Below are 18617 nucleotides of genomic sequence, written 5' to 3' on the forward strand. Positions count from 1 at the left end.
GCTAACCTCAGTTTTCCTGCTGCCTGCTCCGTGTCCCGACCTGACACTCGACCGATGCCGACAGCTACGCCTCACAGTGATCTGTATTCCCCTCCCAGATACTGCAATCCTTCCGAGTGGAGAACTCCGGATGACAAGCCCATTTGCTTCCGTTGCCTCCGCATTGGCCACATCGCTCGCCACTGCCACACCTATTGGACGTCGCCATATTCGAGCTACTTTTCCCCGTTTCCTCGCCCATGTGCCGACCCCATGCCGTTACTCGCCTCGCTGTATGCCTCCTACCTCAGGCGTATCTGTCAATGACAGCCGTCCTGCTCGCTCGCCGTCACCTCAGCGGTGTCGGTCCTCGTCGCCCCAACCATGCCGCCATTCGTCGCCGACGAATTATGGACCCTCCCGGACGGAAAACTAGACCATGCAGCTCCTGGGGGTAGTGCTGCATTATCTTCGCCGTGTCAAAATCCTCCATTGACGCTCCCAACGAACCAGAATTTACTTGATGTTCACGTCGACGGTGTCCCTTTGACGGCGTTAATAGATACTGGAGCCCAGGTGTCCACGATGAGTTGTAACCTCCGTCATCGACTGAGAAAGGTTCTCATGCCTGCTATGACACGAGTCATACGTGTGGCCAATGGCAGCACTGTTGGAGCCCTCTTGCAGCCATCGTCATCTTACTCGGCCACCTTTCATATATGGCGCACTCTGACGCGTGCGTCTCATGCTTCGTGCAGCGAGCTGCGAGGTCAAAAGAAGGAGAATAAATAAAAAAAGAAAGCTTCTTTGGCTCCTGTCATCGGTCCAGACAGTTCTGAGACCTTTCGCTTGCTGACTCACACATTGTTGTAGTGAACCTAACCTTGGTCCCTGTAGTTTTTTATCCTGATGTGTTGTCCACTGCTATTTCTTTGACTTTTACGGTCTTTTGTCGGTGTATGTTATTGGAAGCAATTTAAATGTGCCTCTTTACTGCAGTGAGCACAGTTTTGAAGTCAGCACTTGTCTTACCTTGTGGTTTTGTTTGTTTCGTGCTTTTTGATAAACCTTGAATGAAACATGGATGTGATCGGCTTTCGAATATATAACTACTTGAGCTGTGTACTTGCAGTGCTGTTTTTCATTATGCTTGTAATGTATGTTGGTTGATACCATGCTTATTCTATATTCACATATTGCAGTGTAGTGCAGCGTGTTTGTCAAGCATACTTCTTCCACTGCTGTCCATTTGTTGCAGGAATCCAAGACACCGGCACTGCCAAAAAGTGAGCCAGTCAAGGCAGAGAACGATAAGCCTACGCCCACATCTGTAAGTGAAATATCTTTCCTAACTTCTGCTGCTAAAAAATAATTGGTCCATAATTTGGGGATTCTCAAATTCCTGTTGCCTTGTCCTGTACATTTCATTCAGTTCAATTGAGCATGTGCTGAGAAAGACATAATGTCACATGAGAATTGCCAATTTGAAGCCACATAGGTGGCCTTTCGTTGCTACCAGGCATTTATGAACTTCGACACATTGTGTCTTTACTGCTTGTTAGAGGAAAGGGTTGTCCTCATATTCAAGTACAGTCAATGTACGATTTTTTGGACTCCCTAGGGACTAGAAAACGTAAGAGAAATAAGGCAGCCCAAAGATATGAATGCATGTCTTTACCTGCCCTCAAGGGCTCAAATCGCCATGGCTATGTCCGAAATAGCTCTAATAATCAGTACATGATTAGTACAATCAGTACAGAATAAGCCAGTACATTTATTAGGAGTCTCGGTGCTTGTACTACGACCGGAGATGGTGGGTGCATGCATGTGCGATTAAGGAAACGCATACTATGTGCCGTGACTGTGGGCCCTTCCCACCCTTGGCATGCTTCACTGCAATGAATTGCATATGCTTGACCAAGTAACACTGCTGTACTGTGGCAAAGCTGACTTTAGGAAACGTTTTATGCAATGTTTTATATCCTTGCTGTGCTTTCTGCACGTCGACGTCATTGGCGAGAATAACGAATGCGGATTCAGCACTGCAAGCAACAGCTGCGAATCCTTTAAATTGAAAACTCAACTCTGAGCAGCAGGACGCTTGATAGCGAACCTCAGAGCAGCTAGGCCTAACGACAGCACCAAATCATACTCTGTTTCAGTAGTTCCGTGCAGCAGAGCCAATGCTACGCGACCCGTGAGCGCAGATTCTAGTGTAGCGAGATGTAGTGCCACAGCTTGGAACTCATTAGATGATTTGTCGTGACAAGTGGCCGTGTTGGCAAGTGTTTACTTAAAAGCTTCTCTGCAGGTCGCAGAGCGGCTTATTGCGCGATTTAGCTTTTTTCTTCAATTTGGACAAGTTGTTCACTTGTCCAAATGAAAATGTGCAATGAACAAAAAAATAATGCAACACTGCTGTACAGACATTAATTTGCATTCAAAGAGTAAAAACAATCAATTGCTTTGACAATGGCTAAATTCATACATGTAGTTGGAACGGCCACAACACCGTGCAGGACTCCCTCCTTGTTAGTGCTTTCTTCCTTTGCAAAAATGGCATCTGCAGACTTGCTTATGTGGCATCCCTCCAAGCTGCTCTTTTATGCGAAAGGAACAAAGAAGTCGGCGTTGAACATGCTTGTAACAGGGCAGAAGGGGTGCAGTAAACCTACGTGAATTCTTATTAGGAAAATGGCTGCACTTACACGTGCACCGAGTGCACCTTTACAAGTGGATGTTACAAGAGGCATCAAGAGGTGGAACCACCGTCCCCTGTGACATGCTGGCTGAGTGCTCTTTCTGAACCCTCCACTTCCGCTCTCTCTGCAACCCTCCTTCTCCTCCATATCTTGAAATATCTCGAAGACATGCATTTTTGATGTCAGCGCATATGAAACGAATTTTCTACTGCTGCTGCTACAACTGCTGATCTGGCTGCACAGTTGCAGTCTGAGTGGAGCAGACGACTGTGCATGAAACAGCAGCTTTAAGATGTTGTCCGCCTGATGGATCAAACAAATCTGTAGCTTCCACTGTGCTGCGCATAACTACTGAAACAGAGCATACTTCTACGGCTGCCAGCAGATCGGTGTGTCAGGGTGCTGATTCAAGGCTGTGAGATAATCTAAATGGAGGCGGTGGTGGCTTTGAATAATACCGATACTGTTGCATGGCACGCTTTCGATCGTGATCGATCCCGATCAAAATAAAAATTTTTGACTGCGATTGGCTGCCTCCCGCAGCTTGCACAATGTAACCAATCGCGATAAAAAAATTTGATCCTGATCGGCCTCAATCCCAATTGAAAGTGTGCCATGCAGTGCCCATATAATGCTGTTTTGGGCCTGTGGTCATGACAGATAGTCTGCAAAACCGGATGGCAAAGGACTTCACCATTCGAATTTTAAATGTACTCACAAATTAGGGTTATGGGGTACATGGCAGTGCCGCGAAAGTGTCCGCATTATCAGGCATGTCCGTAAAATTGCATGTCCAAAAAATAGTCGTTGACTGTACGTCATCATCTTCATGAGCTTCCTGGTCCATGATAGCATTACATTGTCCTTGGTGATATAGTGACCATGCAATATCAAGACAGTGATATGATGATTACTACATTACAGCAGTGCAGAATAAATAACCAGTAGTCAATTAAAGCAATGAAATGGGTGCCACTAGAAAAGAAATGGATTTGGGGGTGGTGAATTTGAAGATGTGATTTGCAGTTGGACCTCCGGAGGCGCTATGAGAGCCTGCCCCATTGACCGGTTAGTGAGAACTTGAGCGATAGAGTTCGCTCCCTCGTTACCTTCCAGGCCCTCGTGACCTGGGCACCACATGATCCGCGGCTGGCAATCACATCCATTTCTTTCTCTACCACTTGTAGCTCATGACTGCTGCATGTCTTATCGGGAGTTTTTGCTGATTTACTAGGCCATCATTTCCCTAATGTTCTTTTGTCTCCATTTCACTAGAAGAAGGCCTCAGCCAAAACAAAGCCCAAGCAGAATGACCTGGCAGCTGCATTCTCTAAGGCCCGAACTGGAGGTAACAGTCCTTTTCATGTTCAGTTGTGTTAGTGTTGTCTGTGTTAATGGAACGCTATGTTTTGTCAGCACATGAGCTGCTTTAATTAGGCCCTGAAGCTGGGTTTCTTTTTTTTTTTTTGCTGCGCAGCCTTAAAGGGACAGCATGCACAAACATATTAAGGTGGCTTAGGTGAGAAGTCTGAACTTCAAGGGTTGCGAATACTTACTGTGAGTGGAGCCTTGCTTATCCAGAAAATAACTCGGAAGTGACAGACAGGTGGTGATACCACTTAAATTCTAACTCGGTTATCTTTCAGGTCACAGATTTTGGCAGCATCCATGGTGGTAGTTGACTGCTAAAAAAAAAAACATATTGCAGTAAAAATTTAGAAAAGCATCAGCTTAGCAATTTCTTTGAACTGCTGCAATCTGAGAGGGAATCAGATATGGAAAAATATATGTAAGCATGTAAAGTTCCCGATATCATTGAGAAAATTGTGCTTGTGACTATATAGTACCGCGTGTTCTTGTGAAGATTGCCAAAAATGTTTTTGAATCATCTGTGGCTGAACTGGATTACTGATGAGGTAGGTGGACATTATTTGCACGAGAAATTTAAAAGCATAATTGAGATAATTAACAGAATTTTACTAATTAAGTTTAAAAAATTAAACTACGGCACATATGGCAATTTACAAATTGTAGCCAGCAAGTTTGCAAGGCATATTTGTCTTCACATAGGAGGGATTGTCTGTGATCCACGAGGCTTCACAGTTAAAAAAAGCAGGGTGCTTGCAGCTGTGAAGTGAACAGCCTATATAGATGATGCTCACATTGGAAAGTACCTTGTGCACTTGCCCATACTATTGCAGATCTTGCTGGTTCTCGCCATTGTAAGGCACTGACAAACCGTGTTGTCGACGTTCATGCGATGTTATAAAATGTCCGGAAGGTGTATGTCTGCTGCACGTTCGCAGGCAGATTAATGGACAGCATTTTATAACAATTCACTTTAATTTCTATTAAAGCTAAAGCTCGATATAACAAAGTAGGTAAAATTGGCAATTTGCTTCGTTATAGTGAAATTTCGTTATACTGAAATTTGACCTTTTATGCAAATAAGTACAGTCGCCGATCAATTTTTCTTACACGGAAAGGGGCTGCAGAATTTTCCGAATTATAGGACTATCGAAAAAAGCTAACTTGAAGGAAAATACTGTTGATGAATTTGGGAGTCGGCGATGAATGATACGTTTTCATGCCGTTTCAACAATATCTTCACATAGGTGGTATGAATTAAGCAAAGCCAGCCGCGCTTCCGCGTGCACTTTGCCCCTTCGGCTGATAGCGTTGCCCGCACTGGGACGATGCTATCATGAAAAGCTCCGGCAGCAGGGAGTGAATGCTTCGTCTGCCTCTCGCTCCAACGAGTCACCGATACTCGAGATTACGCAACCTCTAACATTAAACGCGTGGGAAGATAGTTTTCATGGTGCCATGCAATCTCAACACACCCACTCCTTGCACATGCGGCAGTTACCTTGAAAGCAGGGTACGCGGCTGCGTTTGCGCTCAGCCGCGCTTACAGCCATGCGCAGCCATGGCTGAGGTACACGTCAGAAATTGCTATGCAAGCCAACCCCCCCTCCCCCTCTCCGCTTGATCACATTACCACGAGCTCACTCCCCTCCCCCCCTCTTTCCCTTTGCTAGTGCAGGAAGGTGTTGTGAAGCCATCTTTCTTGCCTCTCCCTCGTACACTTTCACTCGCAACTAAAGCACAAAGTGCGCGAGGCGCGACAGCATCTTATCACACTTCGACTTTATACGAAACATGATGTGGCTCCTGGCAGTCGCTCTCGTTACGCCACTCGCGATTTGAGGTGTGTTTGTAAGCAGCCGCTTGTAATTCAGTTATTTGACCAACTGCATTCGCGGAAGTTTCCATTTATTGTCTTGGCATTCCTTTCTGGTGGAAGTGAAACTTCATTATATTGAAATCTCATTCAAACACACTTCATTATATTGAGGTTCTTAATACATGGTTACTTCGTTATTTTGAGAATGTCGTTATATTGAAGTTCATTATATCAAGGTTTAACTGTATTTGCAGCCTTCGCGATTGGGTCTGACAGCCGTGCTGCGGTTACCGCTGGGATTTGGCACTCGGTGCAGCAACATGAGAATGTAAAGTGAAATAGATCTTTATAAGTTACGACCGCTGCTCACATCCTTGGTAATCGCCTGGCTTAACAGCATTTCTTGAATGTGCCGGCGGAGCGCTGCCAACTTCCGATTGAGTGCCACTGGAAGCCAGCGTGGAAAGAAATGCTTTTCAGTGCTGTTTATAAGCTTCTGCTTGCGTACTGCGACAAGCGTTGTATGAACTGAAGGTCTTGATGCACTCTGCTAGTATAACCCCAAGACGCTATGCATACAATACTGACAGTAAATGTTGATTAAGTATTGACAGTTAGAAAAAGTAATCTTAACTAAGAAGTGGCAGAAAGCAATCTCTTGCGGGCCGTTGGCAGTGCGCAGAGGGCTTTTGCATCGACTTACCCCTGCCTTTTATGGCAGCCGGTGTCAGCCATCAAAGTGGACCATTGTTTAACAAAGTAGTGGATGTAATGAAATTGCGGCTGCCTCTTCAACTTCGTTATAGCAAGGTTTTACTGTATTTATGCGTCCATAGTTTTTACATAATCCTATGCATATTTAGTAAATGTGCTTTTGTGTATATTTACCGCACTTGTCATCCTCCTTTCTTTGTTTTTAGGCAGCGTTGCTTGGACTTCCTTTTTTTTTCTTTAGACACAGTATCTAATTAGCCTTCGAGCAAGCTTGATTGTACCACCCGTTGAATTATATTAAGGTTTAGGAAGAAGCATTTGAAAACTGTGAGCTCTTGTCACTACTTGCTGGGCTAGTTGGTTCATACTTATTATGGTGTAACAGGCTGTGAAACGACGTGAAATAAGAAGAGGTAAGGAGATGCCCTCTACGCTGTCCTGTTCTTGGATATGGCTTTGCACTACTGAGCTTGATTGGTTTGATTTCGACCACGGGGGGTGAAATTCAATAACGCTCTTGTGCCTTAGATTCAGGTGGACATTGGACAACCCCAGGTTGTCAAAATTATTCCAGAGTTGCCCACTACGGCGTGCCTCATAATCAGATAGGGGTTTTGGCATGTAAACGCCCAGAAATAAATATAAATGGTTTCGGTCTAGTTCTTTCTTCATATTATTTCGCATCTTATCATGCTGTTAACATCTCTGACTTCAGTTTTGTTGCCCCTTTTTTATGCTGAGCCCCAAGTGGCATACTGTGAGTGCGTCCTCCTCTTTCAGCTGCAAGCACATCAGCTAAATCGACACCACATCCAGAGAAGAAGAATGTAGATGACAACAAAAAGGCCCCCAAAGCTGCATCTTCTAGCGGCGAGGCGATGAAGAGGAAGAGTGTCGACAAGAGTCCGAGTGAGAAGGCCACGCCAGAGAAAAAGCGAGTGAAGACTGAGCCGCCAACTTCTCCCGAGGTGTCCTCTGCGACGAGGAAGAAGCCATCACGGCGACACGTCATCAGGTGTGTGGCCTTGAATTTCATCCCCGCTAAATGAGTTTTTATGATTGCTTAGCGCAGTCCGGGTGACATTGTGTTGCTGTTTTAGCAGCATTTCCAGTGTACTTTTTTCATGGTTGTTGCCAAGCACCTTTAGCAAATTTTCGCTTTTTGGGGATTTCATGTGAAATATTTTATAGTCCATGTAGTCCAGACGCAGTACCAAAATTGTTTTCACGATGTTCGTATGCTTCCCCGCGTAAGAAGCAAGCATTGCGGCGAAGCTGCTTAAAAGGAACTGTGCGGCAAAGTCGACTTTCGAAAACCGGCCGCCATTGTGCAACACATATCTGGCACACGTTTCCCATTTTTCGTGCTAAGAAATCGGGTGCGTGGTACATTTCTACTACATTTAGTAGGTTTATTGTCATTTATATGTTAGTCTTCTTCTTTGCACACATAGAAAGTGTCCATTGATTTAAGGGCTTGTTAGAATTGGGGAATATACTGCCTAATGAACCAGTGGTGTGTTTTGGCCTTTTTTCTGTATGTTGTTTTATTTGACCCGAACGATAATTTGGTAAATTTCGTCTCTCCTGTCAGGCTTGAATTAATGGAAATCAGCCTGTACAGACATTGTAATGAAAGGACTACTTATAAAGCTCTTCCACAACATTCTATATTTTAGAGCATGCATCGTTTTTCATATTGAGCTTGAAAACACATTCAAGTTTGACTCAAGATCTAAATTTTTTTGAATAAAAACTTGAGAATCAATATTTTTTCATAGTGTCAAGAAATTTGGAAAATAAGGCTCACACTGTGTAATACATTGCAGTAAAACATAAACATTCGTACATTGCACTTGTATTTTATATAGAACATGACACTGCCCTGCTTTGACGGTTGCTCGTGGTCGTGCAGCATGCGATTCGAGAGGTGTCTTCACAAGCAGCCGCATGTAATTCAATTCAACCATTTGACCACCTTTGTCTGCAAAAGTTTCCATTTATTGTCTTGGTGTTCCTTCATGGTGGCTGTAAATTTCATGGTATTGAAGTTGTATGTAAACACACTTTCTTATATTGAAGTCCTACATATATGCTGTTCTGTGGAGAAGTTATAAAAAGTTAAAAACTTTGTTATATCGAGATTTAGCTGTACTCATGCTTGGGCATTATAGGTTTCAAAGATACATTCTTTAATGTGATACTGATCTCCAACAGCATGCAACAAATAAGATGAACTGCTTCTTTAAAATAATTTTAGTGACTCTGAAGATGAGGACGACGAAACGACACAGTCAACCACTCCAGCCAGCTCAGAAATTTTGAAGAGCAGTGGTAAGTGGGATCTGTCTTATTTATTTTTTTCAAGTGATGAACAGTGGACAGATGCTGCTACAGAATAGTCACAATTGTACCATGCGTTTTTCTATCGGTCTTTTTTTGGGCAAGGAGCATGGGAAGCTTTGTTGCTTATTAGCCTATGAAAAGTTACAAATGCAGTTTGTTTGCATTTATTCTTGGACACTGAGAAATGTAATGAGCGAAGGGTTTAGAGCAGGTGCAGAAGAAATGTCTGAGAAAGCAATGACTTCAGTAAAATAATGTGCAAGTTCAAGGAGTGTAAGGCCTAAAAAAATCGGCTACTATATGGTAAACTGGAAACAGCGTGTACATACCTGTAGTAAAAGTGACTTGTCTTGGATTGGAAATTTCACCTAGGATGTGGCATGGATGTTCGTCTGTTGTATATCATTTACCAGTCTCAAATGCGCACTTTTCTTCAAATATATTAGTAAAAAATTACATGCACATTCCATTTGAATATGAAACCAAAATGATGTTGCAGTGTTTGCAACAGCTTACCATTGCAGCCAGCATCATCGCCATTGCCATCACAGGATGGCGCCAAAAAAAGTTTTATTGCGATAGCAGTTGTATGGACACTCCAGGCACATTTCTGCCATCACCGTCTCCGTGAGGTTTTGTATGAAGTAGAAGGGCGATAAATTCGCCACCGTGCACCGTTTGCTGTGTGTGCAAGTGAAAGCTTGTGAGGGTGAGCTGGTCATCATGGCACAGTCTCATGCACACAAGGGAGGAAAGTAGGGAGGAGGTGTACCGTCTTCCGTCATGCGCAAGGCTCCAGGGGTACGGTAGAGAGGGAGGGCACATTCTACTCCGGGCGGCCTGGGCAGCCACTTGCACCCACCCGGGCTGCTGTATCTTGAAAGCCATCTGCGATGGGGACAGAGTCTGCTGTCTGCTGTGTTTTCATGGCTTAGTTCGTGCTGATGCGAAAGACAGCTTGAAAGTCAATTTGCTCGTTGCTGCTACTGCACTACCTCACTCCTTCGTTCTGACAGTGAATTTCCACAGCCATCGAGTGAATGCGTTCATGTTTGCTTGTGTGTGCCTGACATCATGCTTGTTAATTTAATTAGTATGCCTATGTTTACAAGCTTATACAGCCCGTAAAACTACTGTCCTTACTTCATATAAATGTCCACTAATATGCTAACGCAATTGATGCTTCACGTTCAGGGCAAAACTGCGACTTTTTATGTAAGTTGGTGACAATAACAGATGCGCTGCTTTCATTATGAAAGCTAATTTATAAAAGTTACATTACATGTTTAGGCAGTTGCAATCGAGCTTCATCATGTTTTTGGTATTCCGGGTACTTAATGTGTGCAAAACAGGACAAACAGCTAGGTGATAAGTTGAGGTGGGAGCTATCATCTCATTTACAACTGTTTCAAGAGTTATTTGAGAAATATGGAATATTAAAAAAAAAGTGAAATTGTATTTCCAGCGAAATGATTGAAAACCACCACTACAACGGCTAAGGGGGCTATACAATGCCTTAATGCTCAATTACTCCTCCGATGCATTATTCAGCCACAGGAAAATGTGGACATGTGGACTTCCCCTGTGCTGGAATTTCATGGCAATACTACCAGTGGCAGCACGCTGCTGCTAGTCGTATTGTTGTTTCCTCTCCCTTTGCCGCTCCTTGTACTCATGCTGCTCCTCGGGAGTCCTATGTGTTGCCTACCCATAGCAGCACTGCAATTACAATAAATCAGTTGCTAGGCTGGTTCTTTTATATATGAAAGGCTAGTGACGTTACTTCCCACATCTTGAGCTGCCGTTGCCGCGGCAGCTTGCTCAGCAGTAATCTTCACTGGGAAGGGTGTGTGGAGAGCGCTACGGGCTTCGCAGTGTTAGCAGCAGCGCCTTATCATCAATTATATGGTTTGGATACTTGTTTAGTGCCTGTAATTTATTGAAACGATTGCTGTGTATGTTGTATGTGTAATACCAAAGCATGTATGCACTGTATTGCAACAATTGCTCAAGTTGTTTTTTTTTACGTGAGGACACCGCTGCGAAAAATACCGCCCTACTAGAAGCTAACATCTTCACTGTAATACATAGGACCATCTGGAGGAAAACATGTTTTGGTCTATAGATAGTGATAAAAAGCTGTGCAAGAGTGATTACAATGAACATTATGTGGGAATACATTTCCATTCTGTGATATGGAATTCTGCATTTTCGATCTTTTTTGTCTTTTCTTTTATATCATGAAAGTGACATATATGGCTTTCTTCTTGTTTAAAAGTCATGTTTGCATGAAATTTGTGTGCACATTTTTTGCATCCAAAGTGACGTTTCCTTTAGCCAATCTGAAAATGGGTGTTGTGGCCAAATGAAATTGGCAAAATTCTGCATGAAATTACACTTGAAATGCAAGCAGATGCATCACAATAGCTGGAAAATATTGGTTTTTATATCACAACTGAGAAGGTGGCTATAAAGAAAGACAAAAAGCTACGCTGCTCTTTTGAATGGTACAGGACAATGTAGAGTATGCGTCACCATTTTAAATCTGTGGTATTTTTGGTATTTTAGCAGCACTACATATGCTGGAGGTATAGTATACTATGTCAACATGCACCGTGAAGGGCATTGTCGACACATTTACATTTTGAGCAATGCAATCACTACTCAACACTCTTCTGGTGACACCAGTGCTGATTACTTTCGTAGTAAGCAAACATGGCTTCTGCAGTGGTGCGAGTGGTTCTGACTGCTGTGGCAAGCATGGCTGTGTTGGGCTCACTTCGAATCTGTGTTGCACCATGTACTGATGAGTGTTCTCTCTGCTAAAGGTCTTTTAAAATGCTAATAATAATAAACAGAAGAAAACTGGGGAAATGTAGGGTCATGAATTATTCATAAGTGCTGTGATGACGTCTGCTATGCATCTGTAACAACTTTTGTATGAAGCAAAATATTATGGCAGTTAGCCTTTCTAGATGTGGTGTACCCTAAAGTAAACTGCTTTCATTGATGCTGTTCCAGCTACATCCAGTACGGCCACGAGTGAGGGTGACAAGTTTTCAGCAAAGTCTTCACCAGACTCGGGCACCCAAGGGGGTCAGAAGAAGCGCCGCCGAGTAATGAAGTCTGTGAAGAAGACTTTCAAGGACGAGGAGGGATTTCTGGGTGAGTTCACAAGCTCCACCAGCCTCGTAAACCGACGCAGTGTGTATTGCCCTGTTATGCAGTTAGCAACAGTCGTGGAAGATGGTGTCGTGGGAATATTTAAATTTTCGAATTGTTATTTTGAATATTGTGCTATTTGTTATTCGCTTAGAAAAAAAAAATTGTTTCTTTTTCAAGTGTAGTGATGTTTACAGCTTCGCCGCAGTACAGTTATGTTATGCTGTGAAGCATGTCTGCTATGCAGTGAAGCACACAAGTAGTGGAACGGGGCACTGTAACGGGGCCAAGTATACATTGTACTTGGCCCCTTGTGCATGCACCATCTTTGGTCACAGCATGAACACCTAGTTTGCCTAATAAGTGTAACTTAGATGTGTGATCAGAATAAAAGCATTGGTACAGCACTGTGTTCTGTTTACGCTTCCTCTAGTCATTGCAATATTCTACATTTTTCATTTGTGCATTGTTTTACTTATGTGCTCTTATCAACTTCCTACCTGCACAAAGGCAGCAGCATCAGGCATCATGCTCTTTGCATCTTTGACATTTAGTTAGGTTCTACAGCATTAAATTTTGGTCTCATTTTTCGGCAGAACAAGTAAATAATTCTAATATGCAGTAGCTCCTATTATACAAGTTTGCAGCCACTTCTGCGCACAACAGCTATTTGATATTGGATTCGAAAATTTTCGTCTGAAATCATCGCTTCTAATTTGCTTTGAACTCAAATCCACTATTCACATCTGCCTAATATATAGTCATATGGTCCAGTAGAACCTCATTCATACATTTTGGAAAGTAAGCAAGAAAAACTTGCAAATTGGGAAAACGTACGATCTGAAGTAATACCATATTTAATTGTGCAAGGCCTGCATTTAAAAATTTTTTTACAGGGTGTGGGCCTCACACGAACCTTAAGGCTACTCACTGAAGCCTTGAAGTGAGCTCAGGCTGCTATGCAGGATAACAGGATCACTGGTAACCGACTTGTCATCTTGGTCAATTCCACTGCCCTCATCATTTGAAGGGCTTGACTCAGCAGTGCCCTTCCAAAGCTGGTGGTCTTCTGTTCCATTTATACATTTATGCTGTTCCCTTTACGCTGAAGCTCTTGACGACAGTCAACAATTTGTCAGGATTGGCTACAAGCCTACACTTTGATTTCCACTCTTACTTATTGAGCTCCATCTATGTCTCCATGGCTGGCGTCTCTCTGTCCACTCCACACTGCACACACTGCGCCCTCCAGTCTGAGTCTGCCACCTCGTGCCCCGTCCAGCAATTACAGTCTACACTATGCAGTCCCCCATGCAACACTTGCGCCATCTCTTCACGATCTCCCCAACTACTTGGAGATCCGCTGGAACCACCACTCCGTCCTTAGAAATGAAACCACATGCTGTCATCACCAGTGGGATGCGCCTGGAAGCACAGTGCAGCTAAATGGCAGCACAGCTGATACCATTGAAGTGTGCTGGACCTATGAAGTGTAATCCAGCGGGATGTGATGATGCCGCAATACCATCCTCAATGGGATAGTAAATAGTGCCATGTTGTAGGAGCCATCGGATTTGAACTTTCCTCCCTCTTTCCCTCACCTGCTCCCGTTCCTCGCATGCAAATATTGAGCCGTGACCGTCGGCTGACCGTCACGAGTCAGTTGGTAGCCCGTGTTGACATAACAAAATTCCATTTTATACGTTGGATTTTGATGAAAATTGCCGCTAATTTCCACGGCTGTAGCTGATGGTCCGTTGTAGCGCAGTCCGTTAAAGGGAACTTTGTTGCATTAATAAAATAAGTAGAACAAACTAAGGCTGAAATATGGTCCGTTATATCCGAAAGTTTGTTGTACATGGGTCTGTTGTAATGAGCATAGATTGTATACGCTTAGATAACGTACGTTTTACAAAAAGGCAGAGCTGCAAGCTGGTAGTACTGGGTGCAGGCTCTGACTGTTTGTCTGTTGTGGGTCATATAATTACCACAACACTCTGTGGCTCTTGTTTCAACAAATGCAGGACAGTGTTTCCATGGTATGCTATGAGCATTTAAGTTTTTTTTTTCTAAAGCTATTTGGGACAGGTAATTTCTGCCAGCAGCGCATGACAGGTATGTACTGTTTTGCCGAGCTGCACCCAGAGACCCTCACTCTATGCATTGCTGTTTGCAGATCGGCAGAAATGCAGTGACTTTAGGCATGCTCTTTGTCACTGTTTGACTTTAATGTACGTGTGAGCAAGCAGCAAGCATAGTTGTGTCGCACAGCTGGCACTTTTTATGTCAGTGAAGGAAATGCACCAGCGCGGGAAGTCACTATGTGCAGTCATATAGATGGCTGCACGTATCTACTTTAGGCATATAGATAGGAAAAGTATCCCTTTTTACAGTAATAATATGTGTACTAACACAGTGGCACATTTATTTGCTGGTGAGGAAGCAAGGCGAGGGAACATGTCACAAAGCTGCGAGAGCGATGGGACGTGGTCATGGTAAGGGAGAAAAGTGGTACTTCAGACACTGCACCAAGTAATACATTGTAATACAAAAGTACACCACATACAGGAGTGCTGTACTTTTGTACCTGTTTCTCTGTTGCCCAAAGCAGCATGGTGTGACAGTTGTTTGGAACTACACAATGGGTTATTATTAGTATCATCACAGGGTTTAATGGTAAAAAAGGAGGTGTCTTTAGGATATAGAAATTTACATTCGTTAAAGGCAAGCTTTCAAGCACATTTACCTTTCTTTTATATCTCTTGTTTCAAAATGCTTTATTCGATATATGGCTGTGTTGTCAATACTGCACACATTGTACCAAAACGAATGGTAATGACTTCCCCAAACTCAATAGGTCATGAATGTTGTTTTCATCAAGTAACATTGAACATTTTTTTATACCAGCAAGTAAATGATGCTTCTAACAAATGCCATCTGTTGAAAGTGACAGTGTTTTGTGTTGAGAAATATTTATTGTATTTGTGATTTTAAGAAAGGCTTTTTTCTGAACAGTGAACATTACGTTCAAGTGGAGCTGCACTTTCGCAGCTCCAAAAATGAGGTATCCATTGCCATGTGTTGGTAGGCACCATTATAGCATGGTATATCTTGCGTTTTATCTGATGCAGTAACCAAGCTGGTAAAAGAACTGGTGAGCGAGTCTGATGACGACGAAGATCCTCTTCCCAAGGCCTTGAGAGAAAAGACTGCCCCAGAGAAACCAGCTGGGAAAAAGAAGGCAGCGGCATCGGGAGACAAGAAGCAGCAGTCGCTGCTATCATTCTTTGGAAAGAAATAGGAAAAGAAGCTGAGAAGAAGACTGGCACTTCATTGTGGTGTGACCTTTTAGCAGTAAGCCTATTTGTTGATAAAGACACACTAACTGTTAGTGTTGCAAGCTTGTTCTTTTGCTATCAACTGATTGCACATTTGAAGCCGAGAGTGTGGTCAAACAGCACAAGGGTATTTGGAACAGCAAAATATTCAGTGCAACTGAAATTTGAACTTTAAATTTGTGTGCAAACCATTAAACCATGACAAAACCTGAGCTCCTGATAATTAATGCACGGAGCCGCAGTATTAATGCAATTACAGCCGAACCTCGCTACAACGAAACTCACGGGACGTGCGAAAAATTTCGTTGTGGCGAAATTTGCGCAAAACACTGTCAAATTTGACTACACACTCACAAACCATTTATTTCCGGAAAAAGTCGGTTACCTTTCGTTGTGACAAGATCTGACCCTAAACACTGTCAGATTTGACTACACATTCAAAAACGTCATTCATTTCCGAAAAAAGTCGGGTCATCTTTGTTTGCCTCTGTCCTTTGGTCATCATCGCCGTGGTGCGATGTTCGCACTCGGTCAGAAGCTGCATTGCGATGTCGTCATCGTGGGCACCAATGAAATTAAGAATGACGTCAAAAGCGTCCATTACATCCAGTGCACAAGGCGGGGCTGATGCATCTTGTTTGCCGCACAACACTTTCGCAATGATGTCGTGTCGGGCCTTGAAGTGGGTCAGCCAACCTGTGCTTGCCTTAAAATCATCGATGCCGAGCATGCATGCATAGTTAAGTGCCTTTTGCTGCAGCACACTTCCGCTGATTGGCATTTTCTTGGCACGCATGTCAAGGAACCATGTAAACAATGCCTTTTCAAGATCCTCGTGTGCAGCTTGAGTCAACTTCTTCCGTTTGGCGGACGCCCCCGCAGAAATAGCTCTGGTGATCGCGTCCTTCAACTTCAAAATTGCCGACGGCATGCTGTTGGAGATGCCGAACTCTGCTGCAACGTTTCCTTTCGTTCTGCTGCTCGAAGCCTCGCTGATGATTCACGCCTTCACCTCCTAGGAAAGAAACTTCCGCTTTGTCGCCATGCTGGCCGCGCGCACAAGCACAAAAGAAAATCTGCGTCGCCGCGTTGTGCCAGCGATTGCGTGACCTATTATGGATACGGATTGGCTATGGCTCCCGTTTGGTAAAGTGGGCCTGCGTCTTGTCGCAAGGTGGCTAGTTCCATCGTCATCACCACCAAACAATGGCGCCCCTCCATGAGCCCCTCCATGAGCCCCTTTATTGCTCCATCGGCGACAGTGCAGTGGGCGCCGTGGATGTACCTAAGCGCCTAAGCGCCGTGGATGTACGAAAAATTGCAGACGATTGGGGTTATGTTTATTTTATCGCAAAACAAATTTTAAAGCTCAGCTCAACCGAGCGAAAATTTTGTTGAAGCGAAAACAAGCCCGAAAAATTGTTCGTTGTGGCGAGAATTTTTTTGCATTGACTTCTATGGCTAGCTGACGGGGAATTGGAAATATTTCATTGAAGCGGCGTTCGTTGTAGCGGGGTTCGACTGCAGCATTCTTTGCCTACTTCAAGCATTTTGAGCCTGTCTGTCCATCCGTCCGTCTGTCTGTCCATCCACCCATCCTCTTATGCTGATGCAGTGGTCCAAGTTGTCTAAGAACCTGGGGCACGGGGTATGGGCTCGTGGTAGTGATGCTGTAATGGTCGTTCCACCATTGTCATTCCAGCTTTATGGTCTGATTCTTATCATGTCATCGTTGTCACACCTTCTATGCCAACCCAGTGGCCCAGTTTGTCTAATAGCTTGGGCCACTAGGTATCACCTCGTGGTCGTGATGCTGTTGTTGTCCTTGCATCTTTGTTGTTCCAGCTTTGTCATCTGACTCTCTTCATGCAGTTGTCAAGCCATTGTCGTTATACAGTTGTGCATCCTTTCTCACACTAACTGTCACGATGCTGTTGCAGTTGTTCCATGAAGTGTTCTTCATCGTCGTCACCACAGCTTTGTCATCCAATTCTCGCACTCCAACTCTTGTAATGCTGTCGTCATTACTCCATCGTCACCATACAGGCTGGGTGTAGGATGCAGGTCATTGTGCCGTCGTCGAACAGGCGTAATGAATTCGTTGTCATATCGTCGTGATGCTGAAGCAGTTGTTCTGTTGTCGTCATTCCAACTTGCTCATCCAAATCTTGTCAGCTGTCATCGGCACGCCATCATCGTCACACAGTCATGATACCTTCTTCGTCATTTCATCTACATCAATCCTTCAATAGTCAGTCTATCATACTCAAAATGTCGTCATTCAGTTGTGCCGTAGTTGTGCATAGACGTTATGCCATAGTTGTCATGCCATTGTCGTCGTTGCATCGTTTTCAGACATTTGCTATTGCGCGTCTGTAGTCAAGCATCATTGCTGTGCCATTGTTGTGCACTTTTCGTCCCATTGTTTTGATACCATTGTCACACCGTCGTTGTCATTGTGTTGTCGTCATACCATCGTCAGCATACATTTGTTGCCATGCCACCGTCCTGATGCCGTCACAATCGTTCCATCGTCATCATTCGAACTTTAACATCGGACTGCCATCATCATCATAGAGTCACCGTTATACCATTGTCGTCATGCCATCGTCATACAGTCATCATTATACGTTTGTTGTCATACCGTTCTTGTGATGCCATTGTGGTCATTCCATTGTTGTCACTCTAACTTCGACGTCAGACTCTGACATGTCGTTGTCATACCATTGCCTTCATACCATCGATTACCATCACCGTCATGCCGTCATTGTCACGCTGTCATTTTACCATCGTTATCACCTCAGAACTGCCATCCCATTGCCATCGTGCTGTTGTCATTCCAGCTTCGTCATCTGTTTGTCGTAATAGCGTCGTCATTCCGTTGTCCCCATGTTGTCGTCATGCTATTATACCACCGTAATTATTTTAGAATCGTCGTCTCATTCTCGTTATGCAGTTGCCATACCGCCTTTGTCGTGCGGTCGAAGTCATTCCTTCTCCGTCATTGTATCGTCGTCATCCCACCATGTTGATGGGCAACCTTGGCCAGTGAGTGCCATAGCTAAGTGAGGTGCTAGCGAAGTATGTCACATATAGCCGAAGCAACGGCTCTGAATGACCAGTAGAGAAAGTAAATAAACCTGACTTGAAAAATATGTTTTGTTGCTACATAGCTCGAATGCTAATTGC

The 18617-nt window shown here is 43.9% G+C and overlaps 1 protein-coding gene across 2 annotated transcripts in view; it reads left to right on the forward strand.

Moving 5' to 3' along the window:
- LOC126537784 (uncharacterized) overlaps window positions 1-15481 on the forward strand; it is a 29200-nt gene extending 13719 nt beyond the window's left edge. Inside the window, exons 7-12 of one of the 2 annotated variants that reach the window (XM_055074566.2) lie at window positions 1238-1309; window positions 3957-4029; window positions 7363-7597; window positions 8843-8916; window positions 11950-12093; window positions 15222-15481. In XM_055074566.2, coding sequence (XP_054930541.2) covers window positions 1238-1309; window positions 3957-4029; window positions 7363-7597; window positions 8843-8916; window positions 11950-12093; window positions 15222-15391 — 768 coding nt within the window. In that variant the 3' untranslated portion in view covers window positions 15392-15481. The remainder of the gene's footprint in view (window positions 1-1237; window positions 1310-3956; window positions 4030-7362; window positions 7598-8842; window positions 8917-11949; window positions 12094-15221) is intronic. The other variant, XM_055074567.2, reaches the window with a different exon arrangement.
- The last annotated feature ends 3136 nt before the right edge of the window (window positions 15482-18617 follow it).

This window comes from Dermacentor andersoni, chromosome 4 (genome assembly GCF_023375885.2).
Source record: "Dermacentor andersoni chromosome 4, qqDerAnde1_hic_scaffold, whole genome shotgun sequence".
NCBI lineage: Eukaryota > Metazoa > Arthropoda > Arachnida > Ixodida > Ixodidae > Dermacentor > Dermacentor andersoni.